General features: G+C 36.4%; 1 protein-coding gene across 5 annotated transcripts in view; it reads left to right on the top strand.

The window, feature by feature from the left end:
- Robo1 (roundabout guidance receptor 1) overlaps positions 1–19,274 on the top strand; it is a 1,017,834-nt gene that overhangs the window by 287,486 nt on the left and 711,074 nt on the right. The window contains exon 1 of one of the 5 annotated variants that reach the window (XM_041678492.1): positions 3,088–3,362. The exons of the other annotated variants lie outside the window; for them this stretch is intronic. Within the exon in view, the coding sequence (XP_041534426.1) occupies positions 3,254–3,362 (109 nt within the window). The 5' untranslated portion in view covers positions 3,088–3,253. Of the gene's footprint in view, positions 1–3,087; positions 3,363–19,274 lie in introns of those variants that run through there. 5 annotated transcript variants of the gene reach the window in all.

Raw genomic sequence — 19,274 nt, 5'->3', positions numbered from 1 at the left:
AATGTGGACTGCTGTGTGCTGTGGGTGCTGGTGCCTGTGGTTGCAGCAGGATGGGATGGGAGGAGGGAAAAGCAAGCCAGGAGCATGCTGTGAAAGCTGTGGTGGGCTAATGGGCTAGGCACGAGCCTAGTCACGCTTCCTGAGTTCCTTTAGCTGACTTGCTCGGAAGAGCTGGGGAAGATAGAACCCAGGCAGTGAGCCGCGACACAAAATTGTGTGCTGGGCGTTCTCTCAATCTAAACTTCAAAGCCAAATCTGAGGCACAGCTCCTCGGAGCAGCGCTCAGGGGCAGAGGCAAAAAAGCCCCACGTTGGGCGCCAAAATGTTACAGCGTAAATTAACGGCATACAGAATTTATAATAAAATATTCAGCTTTAATAAGGAGAGGACTTACGAAACCGAGGTTCCCGCAGAGAACAGGAAAGCAGAAGGGGAGGCAGGGAGCACACCTGCAATATTTATAAGTAAATAATATCCTCAGGGGATCCCGCCCTTCAAGCAAGGTGATTGGCTGGGTTTCCCTTACAATTTATATGTGTTTTGTCATGTAGCTGTGGCTTACTGGCTAAAGTTGTGGCTACATGACTCACCTTATCTTTGCCTACTTTCTCCCAGCATTCAGCTTTGTTTTCCCAGCCTAGCTCTGTTCCCCTATAACTCTGATGTAGGCCCAAAGCAGTTCCTTTATTTTTTTTTTAATTTATTTATTTATTAAGGATTTCTGCCTTGTCCCCACAACCGCTTCCCATTTCCCTCCCCCTCCCCCGATCAAGTCCCCCCCCCTCATCTGCTTGAAGAGCAATCAGGGTTCCCTGACCTGTGGGAAGCCCAAGGACTGCCCACCTCTATCCAGGTCTCGTAAGGTGAGCATTCAAACTGCCTAGGCTCCCACAAAGCCAGTACATGCAGTAGGATCAAAAACCCACTGCAATTGATCTTGAATTCTCAGTATTCCTCATTGTCCGCTATGTTCAGCTAGTCCGGATTTATCCCATGCTTTTTCAGACCTAGGCCAGCTGGCCTTGGTGAGATCCCAATAGAACATCCCCATTGTCTTAGTGTGTGGGTGCACCCCTCGTGGTCCTGAGTTCCTTGCTCGTGCTCCGTCTCCTTCTCCTCCTGATTTGGACCTTGAGATTTCTGTCAGGTGCTCCCATGTGGGTCTCTGTCTGTCTCCTTTCATCGCCAGACCCAAAAAGAGGAACATGGGATGTACTCACTCATATTTGGTTTCTAGCCATAAATAAAGGACATTGAGCCTATAATTCATGTTCCTAGAGAAGCTAAATAAGGTGAATCCAAAGACAAACACATAGGCATCCTCAGGAATATTAACCTTCATCAGGCGATGAAAGGAGACAGCAGTTCCTTTATTAATCAATGATATTCACAGTATACAGAGGGGACTCCTAAATTAGTGATGAGTCTTCCAGATTGCTTATCTCATGATCACAAAACATTGTTGAGCAATACGAATAGGTATGTGTCTATGTATCCCATAGATTTTACTTTATGAAAAGGCTATTAATACCATAACTGATATTTTCAAAATCATTATTCATTTGTTTGTTTATTCATTTATTTTATATTGAGACGCAGTCTCCTTCTGTAGCCAAGATGGTTCAAAATGGTGAGACAGGGTCTCCCTCTATAGTCAATTTGGTTCAGGCACTCGAAATTCTTCCTGCTTAATATTCGCAATTGTTGAGACTAATATTTATTGAACCAAAGCCTCTTGATTATTTAAGTTGGTATTACCATTAAAATATTTTTATTTATATACCTTGCTTATAATTTCAGAGGAAATTCTGCATAATCATTAGATTTTTTAATTTTTATTTATAAATTAAGATTTCAGACAATTGTGATTAAGAAACACACTCAAGATCACTCAACTGAAGTTAAGTGGCTCCTTTCACCATTCATAGAGCTATCTCTGAGTATAGCCACAATCCCCATATTCAACTCTTGTCCTATACCAAACCTATTTTGCCTATCTATCTACCTGCTTGCCTTCTAGAAATTTTTAATTTTCCTCAGCTGTAGAACCAGAACAGAATCATAAGTTGCAAGTCATCAGGTATTTGTTTTAGAAAGCTGTCTTGGCAGCTGTGTTAACTCCTCCAGGTTAGAGAGTATTACTATGCGTGCAGACATATCTGAAAATAGCTTCATGTCCTTATTAAATATTAGCATGTGTTTTGTGGAATCATTTTTGGGAGCATAAATTTAGTTTATTACTAAAAGTAAATAAGTATGTCCCAAAGTGAATGCAAGCATCTATGTCATTACAGAATAGTTCCAAAAATAATTCAAGGCAACATTTCCATTTGCCCACAGGAAAAAGACTTCATCTTAAAGCAGAAAAAATCTGATTTGATGAAAATTCTGCTCAGCTTATAAAGTGATAAAAATCATTATGCAAGAAACAGAGAGTTGGAAGATACCAACATATATTTACAAAGCAAACGAGTGTTTGTGATGCACTGCAGATGATCCCAGAACGTGCCATGCACACTACATTTTGCCTGCTTCTCAGAGCCGAGAAATTTCTGGCAGACTGTCTTTATATATTATTCTCTGAATAGAGAAATTGAACAGAGCAGGCTGAGTATGAAGGATGGTTGTTTACCACTCCCACTTTTTAGAGGTATTTTTATCATCCTTTGGCAGCCAATATTTATACATCTAATCCCTTCTCAAAGATGTTAGATAGAGCTCTGAGCACAAGTGAGGGCTTTTCCCCCCGTCTTAACAACCACCTCTGTTTGAAATGAGGTGTGTTTGCAGTGCCAAAATTAAATACTCAGTTTCGTCAAGTACTATAATCAGTGGTACAGAATGGGTAAGTGGGAAAATGCAGAAATCTCAGCTTTTTTCTCTTAACCATGTATGAAAGATGTTGGCAAACATTTGGAAAAAAGTGAGGGATGGCAGGAGCCGGTTAGGAACTGGTGGCTGCAGAAAGACACAGAAAACTGTCAGCGTCTCTCTCCTCACATCTGTGCTTATGTATAGAGGGAAGCTGTACGTCTCTTCTAGTTTGGGGGGCCTTTTTGAAAAGCATTCCTGCACAAATCAAATAGAGGCTGAGATGGGCATACCTGTTTTATTTTTTGAAGTGTATGGAATAACAGCATATTTACACTTCTGGTGACTGAAATGACAGGATTAGCTCCAGGTTTCTATTCTCCATAAGAGCCCTCAGGTTCGTCTACAACAGGACTCTCCACAGAGGTTATTTTTACCTGGCATGGCTGTGCTGTTACTGATGCTGCTGTTCTCAATGGCTGAAATAGCTTCTCCTGTGGGTATCTCCGGCAGAATGAAAGCTGGGTCAAGGTGGAGAGGTGAAAAGATCCGTGAGTACCCAGATTCTTTTACTGTTGGTTCATTTCTTTTCTTCTTTCTTCTTTCTGATTAGGAATGCGTCTGGTCTGCCTAGCTTTTTGTCTATGGCATTTCAAGAGGTTGTTTTAGGATGCAAAAATAATTTTACACATTAAATATGCATGCAGAATAAATGGGCTCCACCTTCCAAGTGCTACACAGTGGCAATATTGTTCTAATTTATATTACAAGGCGTTTTGTTTTTTTTCCTTTTAACTCTTACAATTTCCAGCACTTAGGAAGACTTTGACTGATAGGTCCTCAGGACATGTATTATAATCCCCACCCATCTATGAAGTGCAAAGGTGTTACAAATATTTATGTGACTATCAAAACAATAGCTATGTAATGAAAACTCATATCTATGCACTTTGATACGTGGGTGATTGGAAAGGAAACATATTGAAAACATTATAAAAACTTTTCTTTGAATAATTAAGCATTGATTCTTTGTTATTATGGAGTTAGCAAACCTTTTACACTCCAGGATCGTTGACTTATTGATTCTTTCCTTGTGGATGTGCAAGCCCAACCCTACATCACTATGAAGTTTGTTTCTGTCCTTATTTATTATTTAAAGTACCAGTTTATGCTGTAGATATAAAACTGTTTCTGGTGTTAGACGGAAGAACTAGATTTGATGTGGACCTGCACTATTGAGTCCAAACACACAATACTTTCTCTACTTTTATTATGTCACAGGGTATCATAAGATATTGTGTGTGCTTGTGTATATGTGTGTGTGCATGTACACACATGAACAGATACATTTACCTGTGAACAGGTACATGCTGTTTGTATAAGCACTTTTCACCAGGTTTGAACTATATTCCCAAAGTCCCTATTTTTATACCTACCTTTAAAAAGAAAGGTAAAAATGGATCCAAGAACTGATGTGAAGAAATGAATGCTGCTTTTGAATATGAATGTTCAAAAGATGGATGATAGTCAGTAACTTTTTTTTATTAAGTTTCTCCAGGTTTTCAGAAATCTGGAAGCTAATTGTTGATATTACAGTTTTTGTTTTCATTGTGCTTAGTCATGCTATGCTCAGTCCTACTGACTTGACTTAAATGTGATATTCGTGAAGGGCAGATCAATGGAGCCAGTAAATAAGACAGGCTGGAGATATCCTAGAACAAACTTACAGTATTTTCATCTAAATTTCTCAGCTCTAAATCCTCACTGGCTTTTTGTGCATTTTTCTCTCATTCTGTTCCTTTTGATTTCTTTATTGTCTATATTATAAAGGCAGATATGTAGGTCATATATTTATGTTACCCAGAATGTATGAAAAAAATTTTTATTCTGATCAGTTGTGTTATGGATATACATATGGCCTCAGTATCTTCAGGGCAAAGGTATATGTCTATTATGCATTAGAAGAAAATCATAGAGTGCATTTGTCTCCAAATGTCAGGGTTCTTAAGAGTTATTCTACATCTTAAAATTAAATTAAATCACATCAGTCCTAATAGAACTGATAGTATTTCTTATTTATCCATATTTTTTTTCGTGAGGGTGGCAAATCCTTCATGATAATTTTAGAACACATGATACCCCATGTAGACATGAAAATTTATTGCATTATTAACTTTTCTTCCCAGAATTACCAAAGGCTGAGGAACTAGAAACTTAAGGGAAGTGAAATTAGTCTGACTTCTGATTTAGCATGGTACAGTCACCAAAGTGAGAAAGGCTTGAAAGTGTCCGTGGTAGTGGCATCATGAGGCAGCTGGTCACACAAGGACTGCAGACAGGAAACAGAAAATAATGAATTCTGGGGTTTAGCTACTACCCTCCTTTTTAGAATATAACTCCAGTCTGTGGAGAATGGTACCCACATTCAGAGCAGATCCACCCTCACAAGCATGCACAATGGTGATTCCAAGTGAATCTGACAAGGAATATCAACCATTACTCTGATACCCAAGGTTAAATGTATTGCTCAGCAATGTTCACCTGGTAGAAAGGTTCAGATGCAACTCTGTCATCACTACTTAAATGAAGTCAATTGTTGTGAGGAGCGGCGGGATATGTTCCTGGCACCCGGCTGCCTGCACGGTTAGCTTTATAGCCAAAATAATAAATAATTACGCGGAAACCGTATTCTTTTAAACACTGCCTGGCCCATTAGTTCCAGACTCTTATTGGCTAGCTCTTACATATTTATCTAATCCATTTCTAATAATCTGTGTAGCCCCACGATGTGTGACTTACCAGGGAAGATCTTAACCTGCGTCTGTCTGGAGTAGGAGAATCATGGCAACTGACTGACTCGGCTTCTTTCTCCCAGCATTCTGTTCTGTTTACTCTGCCTACCTAATTTTCTGTCCTATCAGGCCAAGCAGTTTTCTTTATTAGTTAACCAATGAAAGCAACAGATAAGATACAAGACCCACCTCCATCAGTCAACGCTCTACCATGACAAAAATTTCCCTCAGTGAGAAAATGTTCCTCGAGGACCCACACTACAGCTGCCCTTTCAGCTTTAAGGCGACATTTAAGATTCTCAGGTGAATCTGTTCTGGGATATTCAAATGCAACTCCTTGAGAAATGCATTTTCAAAATCTTCTTTCTAATTGAACAGACATAAATGTCTCTCATAGGAGACAAACATTTCAAATTACCAATACATTGCAAACAATATATTTAGGTAAATGTGATGGGAAAGAATTAGGAGTGTTAATGGGGAAATGGAAAGAAATGTAATCAGGGACTTGTTTTAAGTGTAGACATTTAATTTAAGTTTATAAATTATTTAATTTTCATAGAAGTAGAATGTCCACAAAATGTGGTTATAGTCTCTATGGCAAAGGAAATAACAGGATCTGTTACTTCTGCATTCAAAATGAACCACCAAGAAACAACCGAGCAATCAAACATGTCCCTGAACAGAAGAGATCAGGCAAGAAAAGGTGAGGAATTTATGAAGAATTTCCAATAAGAGAACTTCTCTAGATACAAAACAGTAGATCCTGATCACAAATTGTGGTATAAAACATATACTCTACAGTAGATATCCAAAGAAGGGAACTTATGATACATATTTAGATAGAAGCTCAACTTAAGAGCAAACTAAGAATTAGAGAGTCTATTAAAATATTAGTGATAAATATCAACATAAATCTTAATCATAATGACTAATTTTTAGAGAATATCAACTCAGGGCTCATAGTATATATCTGATTGTCTGAAGAAATAGTTATATTTTCTTGCTTCTAAAAGAGAATCCATGCTTATCTATAGACAAACCACCCTGAAATCTAATTTCTAGATCTTATCTGTCAGAGACTTAATTTTAATCATAATTTATTTATGAACTTTGAAATATTCAAATACTTAGACAATTATTATAGCCATTTCTACAACTTAAAACTGATGGTATTTTTACTTTTTTAGTATAGTACTCATTGAAATCATTAATATATTCTTTAAGTAGCTAAAGATAAGAACAGCATAAATTGACATGTCATATATTTTTAATATATAACTTTACTGATTATGATTTTATTTAGATATACTGTAAATACACAGTGATATCCAAAAGAATATCCATTGTAACAAAACAGTTCAAGTGTAAAATATATGAATTCAAGCAACTATAATTGATTTTACGTAGCTTATTTTTCAAACAGAAGCAAGAATTCAAAACAGGCATGAAACCTGGAGTAGTGTTGCATTCATGTTGGAAGCCAGCCTGAAATACAAGAGAAAATTCTGTCTCGAAATCTCATTTTTGGTGTATTTGGGGTCTTGTGAGGTAGCTATCATCACAGTGAGTTCATGCTCTCAGAACACATGACCACAGCAGCCTTCCTCAACCTCCCACTCTTTCTGTTGCCTCACCTGCAATGGTCCCTGAGCCAGGGAAACTTAGGGAGGGGGTATCTCTTTCAGAACTGAACACTTCACAGTCATTTATACCAGCTGTGAGTATCAGCATTAACTAGGTTAACTACAATAGTGAGATTCACTGGTGACAACCAAGAGCTGCAGAGATCTATGAGTATGTGTATATGTACACACATACATCAAACTGCCTTGTAAACATCAAATATATTAATAGCTATATAATTATTATATATTAGATGTGTATATATATATATATATATATATATATATATTCAACACTATAGCAAGAAACACAAAGTATCCCTCAGAGAAAAACACTAACAACAGATGAGCAGTAATTTCACAATCCATGAAACTATTTTTTCTGTTTACACAATAATACTACATTTAAATTCTTTCTGTTTTAAAAATTAATGCTTCCCTAAAGCAAAAATTACAATAAAAACTTAATGACTTGATTATAAAGCATTTAATGTAATTGATAAATTTGATTTTTTTATCTAAATTAAACATATACAGTGCAAGACAAAAACACTGGAATTTTATCTACTAGTGAAATGATTTATATTTCCTAAGTAATATTTGTTAAATAAAAATCTAAGCAGAGAAGGACACTTGAGGAAAGTTATCACCAAATGAAACAAAGTACTCTTCTGTTACATCCTTTAGAGTACTATAAATATGTTGCTGATTCTGTCTCATCTCCCTATTTAATTGCTGAAAAAATGTAAAATTTTATAGAAATATAGCAGTGATTTATAGAGAAAAATATACATGGATCACAGTATTAAAACCTTGGCAAAGAAATTTCAAATACCTTTTACTAAATATTATAAACATTAACTTTACTCTTACTCTAAACTTTGAAAACATTGCTGGAAGAAAGGTCAGCACATACTGCTTTTCTGAGAACCTGGGTTCAATTTCCAGCACCCTGTAACTCCTGTTACAAAGGGATCTGTTGCCTCTGGTCCACAAGATCACTGGCACTGGTACTTATATGCACATATCCATAAACACACACTCACACACACACACACACATACACACACACACACACACACACACACACACAAAGGACTTAAGATTAAAAAAGGAAAACAATAGAGGTACAGAAAAGACACAAGAGGGTTTGGAGGTGCAGGAAGGAGACGGATGAAAGTGAGAGCAGGACACTTCAACTGGAGATAGGAGATTCAAGTATGTTACATCCAAATATGAAATAGTAAAGCCAATTTGGTACAGTTAATTGATCCTAATAGAAAAGGGAAAAATAAAAATAGTTTAAACAAGCAGAGTGACAATGGCACACGCCTTTAACCTCAGCACTCCAGAGGCAGAGGGAGGCTGATTTCTGTGAGTTTGATGCCAACCTGGTCTACAGAGTGAATTCTAGGCCAGCCAAAGATACACAGAAAAGCCCTGTATTAAAAAACCAAGTGTGTGTGTGTGTTCATTAGACCACTTTAAATGCAAGATGAAGATCTGAATTTGAGTCCCCAGTATCTCCAAGCAATGGAGTTTGCAACCCCAGCATTGCCTTTGCAAAGGTAGACAGTTCATGGCAGCTTGCTCTTAGCCAGCCAAGCCTGAATGGCCAGCTTCAGGTAGAGTGAGAGACACTGCCTCAAGGTGGTAAGGGAGACACTAACAAAGAATGACAACTGATGATCTTCTCTAGCTTCTGTATGCCTGTGACATTAACACAGATGTGCCTTACAATACAGCATATATGCATACAACATACATATTCACAAAAACCCAACCCCATAAACCTCTCTGTCTCTCTCTCTCTCTTTCTCTTTCTCTCTTTCTCTCTCTTTCTCACATACGCATGCACACACGCGCACACAAACACACACAGACACACACACACACCATTGTATCTTTGCCCGTAAGATACCAAATCTATTCTCTTGGAAAAAAATAATAGTCTAGGATACATAAAATACATTTCTTCTTTTAATGGTTTATTTTAGACATCTCACCCCAAGTTCTCAAATGAACTCTTTATAGCTATCTTTAGCCCCCTGCTTCCATTCTTATGTGTGACATAAAATAAAGGAAGAGAGAACTGTTCTGAATATTACACAAACTCAGAGAAGGTTTTTCAGAAATGTTCTGACATCCTCCATGATACAGTTTCCAAAGATTTAGAAAATTTATGTAGTATTAATATCCTTTTCATCTTTATTAGCGAAAATGTGTACTGATATCCACAAAGCTCAGTACTCTGAAATAGCTCATTGCTTATCTTTCTATGGCCAAGTGTTAAAACTTGGGGCATTTGGATGAGAAATTTTTATCTTTTTTGAAAATAAGTAATTGTTTAACTTTTTTGTTTGTTCTACATATTTTTCTTAGCCACGCACATTTCATGACTTTTAGAAATATCTTTAAGAAAGAGATAGTATGTTCAGTAGTTGAATGACATGGATAACTCCATCAATCCACAATAAAGTCACAAGGAAATAAGTCATTTCTCAGGCCCCCCATTTTGTTCTTTCATTGAACAAAATTTTTCATCATTATATTTTGAATACAGTTTCCCCTCTTTCTACTCCTCCCAGTTCTTCTCCACTTCCACTCCCATTCAGATCCACCACACCCTTTCTGTCTCTGATTAAAAACCAGACATGCATCTAAGGGTTAATAATAAAATAAAATAGATCTTTAAACCTCAAAATAGGATGAAACAACCAGAAGTAAAAGAGTCCAAGATAATTAACTAGAAACAGGTAGAGTGAAAGAGACACACCGGCTCACACATCCAGTAGTCCCACAAAAATAAATAAAACAAAACAAAAAATGGTAGCCATAACACACGTGAAAAATCTTTAGAAAATAAAACAAGGCAAAACCTGTAGAGAAATAAATAAAATAAAGTAAAAATAAAAAATAAATCCTGATGCAGCATTGTGAGACAATGAGCTTCTAAAGATAGCTTTGAATTTGTTTTCTGTGAGCCATCTACGGCTGGGCATGTGGCCATTAGAGTAGTTTGTTTCCCCAGTGAACCTACGCTGCAGAAAAATGATTTTTCATTTGAAAGTGCTTATCATTTGTTGATAACTCCTGGGTAGGGATTCCGGTACTTGTCCACTTCTTACAGCTCTAGGACACATATAGCACAGAGCTGGCAGGCCCTCTGCAGGCTGCCTCAGTCTCTCTGAGTCTGTATGTGTCACTCCTACTGTGGGCATAAGGACTCATTTCCTTGGTGTTTTCCAAGCCCTCTGGGGTTTAAAGTCTTTAAACAGCCTGTTCTGCAGGTTCAGCCCTTTCTAAGGAAACCTAGGGGAAGGAATTTGATGAAGTCAATACTATTTTGTGCTGATTATGCTGAGGTCTCTCAACCAGCTATGGGTGTCTGTTTCCATCTGCTGCAAGAGGGAGCTTCTCTGATGATAATGGCTAAAAAAGTACTGGTCTATGAACATAACAGAATGTCATTGGTAATCGTTTTATTGCTTTAATTTTTGTTTTGTTTTGTTTGTTGTTGTTTTAGAATCAAAGAAAATGCTTATATTTGTTTTTTTTTGTTTTTTGGTTGTTGTTGTTGTTTTTTTTTTTTTTTTTTTTTTTTTTTTTTTGATTTTCGAGACAGGGTTTCTCCGTAGCTTTTTTAGTTCCTGTCCTGGAACTAGCTCTTGTAGACCAGGCTGGCCTCGAACTCACAGAGATCCGCCTGCCTCTGCCTCCCTAGAGGCTCACATCAGCAATGGATGAGTGTTCCCCCTACTCCACTAAGCCACCACCCCTTCTTTTTAACCCAGTAAAAATATAATATTGTAGTTTTGAATAGATAATGAGATTTTCATGAAACCAATAGATTTTTGTATTGGCAAAACATAAAGTGGAGAGATCCAATGAGTAAAGAAGAAAATCCAAATAGTGCAATGCTGTGAAGGCCACAGGGCAATGCAGTCACTTTAATAAGATGAGAAAGTAATAAAATTTACCAGTCAGCACCCCCAGAAGTGGTGTATCCCTACAAAGGAAGCAGAATGAGCTTCCTTGATAATAAAATCATAGTAGTAAATGACATAGTACATAACTGTCACTACTCCTTTCTCGGCGCATATCTTCCTGTCATCACCTGAGCCTCCTTCAGCTGAGAAAGGATAGAGATCGCATGCATTACTTTACCAGTGGTCATAAAAGCAGGATTATCTTTATAGCATGATAGTTATAAAACATGCAATATTTCATAGCAAAATTTCAAGTGCAATATTTAATGTTTTGTGTTCACAGTCCTTTGCAGTGTGATGGTGTGGAAGTGATTTTTTTTTCAGTCACACATTCTTTGTAAGTATAGAGAATTCGGTGTTGCCCTGAAAATTAAACCATTGATACTCATAAGTGATTATAATATTCTCAAAAACACCAATAATTCCATTTGATTCTTTAATTCATCAAATGTCCATAATTACTATGGACTGGCAAGATGACACAGTGGGCATAAGTTTGTTTCACAAGCTTGAAGATCTCAGTTCAGTGCCTAGATCCAAGGGTGAAAAGGGAGAAAGCAATCCAGAAAATATCCTCTGGCCCCACATATGCCATGCCAAACAAGTGCCCACATTCACACACATGCACACACAATAATAGAGTAACTAACATTTTAATGAGCATAGTAAGAATATGGATTACAAACCGTGGAACTATTTCTCTGTAACTCTAGTTAGGAACAAAAGCAGCACAGTCCTTTGCTTCCTACATCCCAAACTTTTAACACCTCATTGTACAGAAAACTGGGCTTAATTTACACCAGAATAAGAGCACCTTCAGTAAACCAATTTATGTATTCTCAGAAACTAAAATCAACCTTGTTTCCTTTCATTTTTCTATATTACTGTGATTGTTGTCTGAGAATGAACACAAACACCAGATGACAGATAAACACTCTCTGGTCAGCTATGGCTCATGCTTCACATTCGAACTTACCGGTTTTGCATTTTTGTGTGGTGGATATAGTTGTGTTAATATCTGCATCGTATTCAGGATGGGCAGAAGTTACAGACGATCACTGTGCCGCAAAGGTCAACAATATAAAACTCTAGCAATGAGGGAAGAGGAAATTCCTTGGTCGCAAACATTCCAATTCAGTTAGCTTCAACTCTATGGACCACTAGAAAGCGTCCAGCTGTTCCGTAGGTGCTTAAGAAAACAGCTGAAGTCAGCTGTCACACACACGAATAGAAAAGCAATTTCCCACGTAATCCATTCTCAAAGAGCCCATACTTAAAGGTTCAAACTTTGCAGACATATGGCTTCAAACAGCAAAAATGACAATAACTTTGATTCTATTTTGATAATAACCGATAGCCCTTAAATGTGTACAAGTATTATGGAAAGGTGAAAATTTAATGGGATCCACATTGTAAAAGTCTAAAGCCTTATGCATAGTAGCAAATCTGGCATTTAACATAGTTTTTCTTCCAGAGATATGAATAAGTTATTCCAGAATGATGCCTTTAACCATCTTGTTCATGATAACTTCAAATTCAACATCTAAGCTGACAGGTTTGTGCAGCTATCTGAAGAGTAAACAATGGTCTATATATGATTCTGCATCTTGCTTTCCTTGTACAATTGTGATCCAATAAATTAAACTACATAGTTTATGCTAGTTGACCACTATTTTCCAAATATTTTTTATTTAAAAAATATAAAATTTTAATTTGTAGATGTTTTCCATCTAGTAAAACCAATATATACCTAGGAACACAACGATTTTTGGAGAATTTATTATTTTTAAAAACATTTCTAATTTTGCTGTTCTCTAGTACTTAGAAATCCCCTATTATGAGCCATTTGAAATGGTTCTTAGGCTACAGGAGCAGTAAAAAAATTATGTGCAAGCACTCAAGTTAGTTTTGGACACTGCGATGAAAGAGAATAGCAAGCCTCGAAAAGGTGTGGGCTCTATCACCACTGTAATTTGTCCAAAAGCCCTGCCAAAGTAGCCACATTTACTCCCTGGAGTCTGGTTAACACCCTGACCATTAAGACTTTTACACTGCCTATCAGGCTCAGCGCCATTTCACTGATGTGAGATAATGGGGAGCAGGTACGCAACAGTGTAGCTTTCGCTTCACTCCTTAGTTTTGCCATGAGGAAAAGAAGTCATGAAATTATTAGCAGTAAATTGTCTAACCTTGCTTAAAGTTTTGTCATCAAAATAAAATATGTGCGACACAGGAAAGGAGTGGAGTGTCTATGAGTCCTAAGAATGCATGATTGAGAAGTCGATTGGGCGAGAGCAAGAGACTATCATCAGCATTTTGGTGGCCCCTTAGCCCAAACATACAGTGATGAGGTCATAAGAACACCTTTGTGAAAAACCAACAATGTCACAGGAGAATTGTTTGCAGCTAAAAAAAAAATCACACTAGTTTAACTCTAAACTTAATTTGAGAGGGGAAGAGTTCTGAAACTTCCGTTATTTCCAAAACCATCTTATCAGCGAAAGGCTATAGGAGGAAAGGGCCATGACACAAATGTCCCAAGGTCCAAACCCAAAACCTTTGTGTGTGTGAATGTGTGTGGTGAGACTGCCATAATCTCGCTGTTGTCCTGCACAAGTCATGAAAGTTCACAATATTGTAAATGTTTGACACAAAAATGTTTGAACTGCCTGGGGCAGTACAATTCTTAACATTGACACTAGAAACAACATTAACATTTACCTTCTTTCTAAAACACCTAAGTATTTATTATAAGTACATATTTGTGTGTTTTACCGACAAGGACATAACTTCTCCTGACAACCTATTTCTCAGTTGGTACCCTGCCAAGCCCAGTATTCAACTGGAGACTGTAACTTAAACATTATACAAAAAGGGGGCTAATGTCTGTCTATTATGACCTTTAAATAAAGAGAAGAGTTGATTTAGAGACAATAGGCTTACAAAACTATATTTAATTAAATAAACGATTTCTGCCGTATTGCAAAAACTAACACAAATCTAACATGACTAATGCTATTTATGTTTATTTTCTCTATCCCGCCATACATCCTATAAAATGCCATTATAAATTCTGAGAAAGATAACAAGTTTGTATTTTAAGAATTATACTCTCGAATGGAATATAAAACCACACAGTTAAAGTCAAGTTATACGTAAAGATGGAAATAAATCAAAATGTATGTGATAGAAATAGACTAGTGTATCAGTAAACAAAGGCTGTTGGATGCTTGCATAAGTACATGAGTTATGTTCGTATCACTGCAGGGCATTATTTTGCTGTGAAAGACACTTTGAAAAGGCACTTAAGGAGCTCAAAATACTAGTATAAAACTTTGAAAAAAAATTTCCATGTTCTATCTTTGACAAAAATTCATTTTATTTTATTACTATATAAACTATTCTCATTTTATGTGCTAGAAATCATTGAAGATACTTTGGCTTTCCTGGCACGGCACCTGTGTTGACCACCAAGCCCTTTCCTTGTTGTTGATGACGATGAAATGCATCTAGTGACCTGGCCATTGCCAGTTCTGTGTTTTCGTTAAAAAATACATAGCTCATGTGAGAAAGACACCCAAATTCTTCTGGAAACATAATTAATTAAAATTCTTCAAACTTTTTTCATCTTCTATTAATTTTATGAGCAGACAAGCAGATCCAATAACACATTGTGTCTGGACACCAATGTTAATGACCGTCATTCACTATTCAAAACCTAGAAGCCTAAATATTAACTCATATATTTTATGACAAATGAAGCAAATTCAAATTAAAATGTATAGAATGTACAAATTCTATATTGCAACTCTAAATCAACTCTAAATCTCTACTCAACGTAGAGAGTGATTTTTAGTAAATAATGACTCAATGAAAAAATGGACAAACATGTCACAAACACTAAGCTTGAGAAATATGGGGTGAGTTTTAAAATAAGTGATCCTTGGGAATTTCCCTAGCCCTGCTATTAGTATTTCTCAAACATCTGTCCTGGAGTGTGTGTGTGTCTTTGTGTGTGTGTGTGTGTGTGTGTGTGTGTGTGTGTGTGTGTGTGTGACAGAGACAGGGACAGAAGGATTGGGGTGTGAGAAAAAAAAGAAAAAGAAAGGAGAGAGAGAACTGGGAGTTGTTATACATAAAATAGTTTTACTCAGGAAACTCATGGAAATACTTAGAAAAATATTTTGACATCTGGTTTGCATGGAGGAAATAATACAAACAGTTGGAATTTACCTTAGGTGGTTGTAATATTTTTCTAATTTAATAGTCTGATGAAGAACTCATATTTAATGTCTTTTCAAGTAAATGTACATTTGGTAACATAATTTGGAGCACTGATTAACACACAGAAAACTTTTCTGAATAAGCAATTAAGTAGGAAACCAAGGGTGAAGGTGAGTGGATAAACTGAGCCCTTGTGGGTCTGCTCTTCTACACAAGGGTCTAGTGTGAGTCAGTCAGCAGTCCTGCCTTGTTCAGTGCTGTGTAGAATCACGGTAGGAACGCAACTGTAAAATTTGTATCACAATTTAAGAGTTAAGGACCATGTCAGAGTGTTTCTCAATAACATATGTGTAATGACATATATACATATATAATGAAAATGTCTACAGGTAAAAAAGTATGAAACACTTTCTATTTACTCTCAAGCAAATGAGCCAATGCTCTTCTGTGAACCTGAAAGTAGAAGTTTCTTTTCTTCCTATTTAAAACAAACCTGACGTATGAAAGAAAATTTTTATAGAGTGTTAGATATGTGGTCATTTTTCAGTTTTTAAATAATCCAAAATATTCTGGCAGTCCTCGTAAGTAAACATATGTCAAAATGTGCCCTAATCATACATACTTAATCATTCAACGAACAAAGTAGCAGGTCTTCAAAGAGTGAGAGAATGTGCTAGGTTCGCATAAGTGGAAACCATATTCCAAGCTTCTGGCATGGTAGGTGCAAATAGTTGAATACCAGCTTGTGTTAAGTTGGAGTTTGGAATGTGGCTAATGGATAATGCTCTTGATACACTAGAAAGACCTGAGTTCAATTCCTAGCACCAAGTTGAAATATCAGATATAACAGTGGATTCCTGTAACTCCAGGTTTCAAGAGGCAGAAACTGAAGAATTTATGGAGGTCACTGTTCAGCCAGTCTAGGTGAATTAATAAGTCCCAGTCTCTGTGAGAGATCCTGTCTCAAAAGAGCAGAATATACAGAAAAAGAGGAAGACACCGAATATTGAACTCTGACGTCCACATTTTCACACATGTGCATCAACCTAAATATGTGCACACTTCATACATGCATACACATGCACACACACACACAAAGGGTATATTAAAGTGTCATCTGAACTCAACATGTCCTTAGGAAAGATAAAAATTGAGAGAATGATGAACTATGTAAGTAACAGAAGTATTTATATTTTTCATCTAGATGGAGCAGGAAGCCACTGTTGATTTAAAGCATAAGAATTAATGTATATGGCAATTATTGCTCAAAGATGAACTGAATTTATGTACACAAACTCACGGCACCTAGTCGCTCTCTGTTATTCTGTCATCTGAGACTCTGCAGATAGGGGCAGACATATGTTTCCTCATGTCATCATTGCATAAATGTTTAAGAATTATAACTTAAAATATACTTGACTGAAATATCCATTACACTTATATATTAGTGTGTGTGTGTGTGTGTGTGTGTGTGTGTGTGTGTGTGTAATAACTGTGTGGCAGATTAAGGAAAGCATACTTTGTTTCCATGTTAATAAAGATAGTATGACAGAAATGCTTTTCCCCTTCAGATATTGAAAGAAGAGTCAGGCAATGGGGTGGGAGACAAATCCTAAGTCAGCAAATTTTAGAAATTACAGGAGTGGAGAAAAGTTTTTTGTAAGTCTTCTTCTAGCCCATTCAGAAATATGGGGATAACTAATATTAATCAAAAGCTAAATATTATAAAGAATGAATGTTCCCTTTCTAGTCATGGCAATTTTGTTTTATTTTCTTTTGATTAAATATTCAATCAAATCATTCAGGTGTGCACTTTCTCAAACTTATTGTTTCCAAAGGCCTTGGTTCTCTTCTGTTTTTGATTTTTTTCTTAATCATTTGATTGTTTATTTTGTATTTAAGATAGAATAAAACTTTATTTCCTTGAATAAATGGAGAATTTTTTATTCTAAGCAAATTGAGTAGTATTTGCATTTCTACTTTTGACAAATTCATGATTCGTACTCCTAGGCCACAAATTATAAATGTTCTCTTCACAACCTGCCTCAAAACTGTTTCCACTTTCTGGCCTTTATTTTTCATGAAAGTGTTGCTCTAACATTGTTCGTTTCTTCAGCTATGACAGCTTATTTTTTTTTCTCAATATTGTCTGATTGCATAAACTTCATACATTTTCCCAATTTGCCTTCAGTTCTCTCCAGGCTTTCTGGTCCTTCTCATCCTTAGCCTCTGACAGGCCAACCTGTGATGTAGCCCCTGTACTCAGATAAAATTACCCCAAAATGATTTCATGTGGTGCTTTGAGAAATTTGTTCCCTAGAAAAAATCCAAAGACAGAAAATATGTGTATCAGAAATAAGATGAACCATCTTGTTAACATCATATCATGGAGAATTTAGGAAAATTCTGTTATATTTTCCAGTTACATATGATCCACAAATCATCTACACTAGTGATTTGTTTTTACAATTATTCCAGAATTTTGTTGAAAATAATATTTTTCTAAGCGCAAATAAACTATTTAAATGTCTTCTGCCATTTCCCACTCACTATCATACTAAACCATAAGAAACAGGTACTTGTGACAAATTTTAATATTCAGACAAGGTATTTTCTGTAGTTTATGTTAATTCACGTGCAAATACCCGGTTAATGTTCACTAGAGAAAATTTACCTAAGTCCTTGATAAGCCACTCCTCTTGCACGAGTCTGGGCTTGGAAAGTGAATAGAAATAGATGAAAACATAGGCACACAGGTCTGAAGCTGAGAACTTGAAAACCAATGTATTCACATTGATTTCTGAATATTAGACACACAATACAAGACAGTGATTATGAATTGTGATTAGGGGTGCTGATGGAGGAAGGTCATTGGCTAATAAAGAAACTGCTTGGCCCTCATAGGTTAAAACATAGGTGGGTGGAGTAGGCAGAACAGAATGCTGGGAGAAAGAAGAGTCAGTGAGCCGCCATGATTCTCTTACTCCAGACAGAGGCAGGTTAAGATCTTCCCTGGTAAGCCACCTCGTGGGCTACACAGATTATTAAAAATGGGTTAGATCAATATGTAAGAGCTAGCCAATAAGAGGCTGGAACTAATGGGCCAGGCCGTGTTTAAAAGAATACAGTTTCCGTGTAATTATTTCGGGGAATAAGCTAGCCAGGAACATAGCCCGCCACTCATATTACAACAGGGTGCTATGTTTCTGCTTAATATTTCTGTACTGTTGACCCTTTTAGCTTGAGGACTGAGCTTAGAATAGTGCATTGTTCACAGGAGATAACAGTGAATATGTAAGAGTACCTCTGATAAGACACAAACATGCCTGAAGATAGTTTTAAATATGAACAATATAACTTATCTATGAATTTGTAAACCATAAAATCTTAATCTCATTTGTATTACATTTTGTTTCCAATATTTATAAAGATTTCAAATATTATTATAAATTGGAAAATGTAGGTCTTTTGTATGAAATTTTATATTGATAATAAAATCTTACATATTTTATATTGCTAATAAAGTCATATTAACATTTTATTTATAAAGTTAATTTTTTTAAAGATACCGCCTCACTACTTAGATGTGGCTGGACTTGAAATTGCTCTGTATACTAGACTGATGTCAAGCCCACAGAGAGTAAGCAGACTCTGTTTTCTGAGTGCTGGTATTCAAGGTATGTGCCACTATACCAGGTATTGTAGTGAACTTTTTGTCTTTTCCTGTTTAGAACAGAGCTGAGAAACTCACTGTCTTATTCTTGCCAACATGTCTGTCAATAACAAATGGATAGAGGACAGCGATGTGATGATGACAATAATCACCCAGGTTA

This window comes from Microtus oregoni, unplaced genomic scaffold, assembly GCF_018167655.1.
Source record: "Microtus oregoni isolate MIOR12 unplaced genomic scaffold, Mior012 000030F_ref0000283, whole genome shotgun sequence".
Classification (NCBI taxonomy): Eukaryota; Metazoa; Chordata; class Mammalia; order Rodentia; family Cricetidae; genus Microtus; species Microtus oregoni.
Note: the sequence above shows the minus strand (reverse complement) of the source record. Positions and strands in the feature narration are given on the sequence as shown.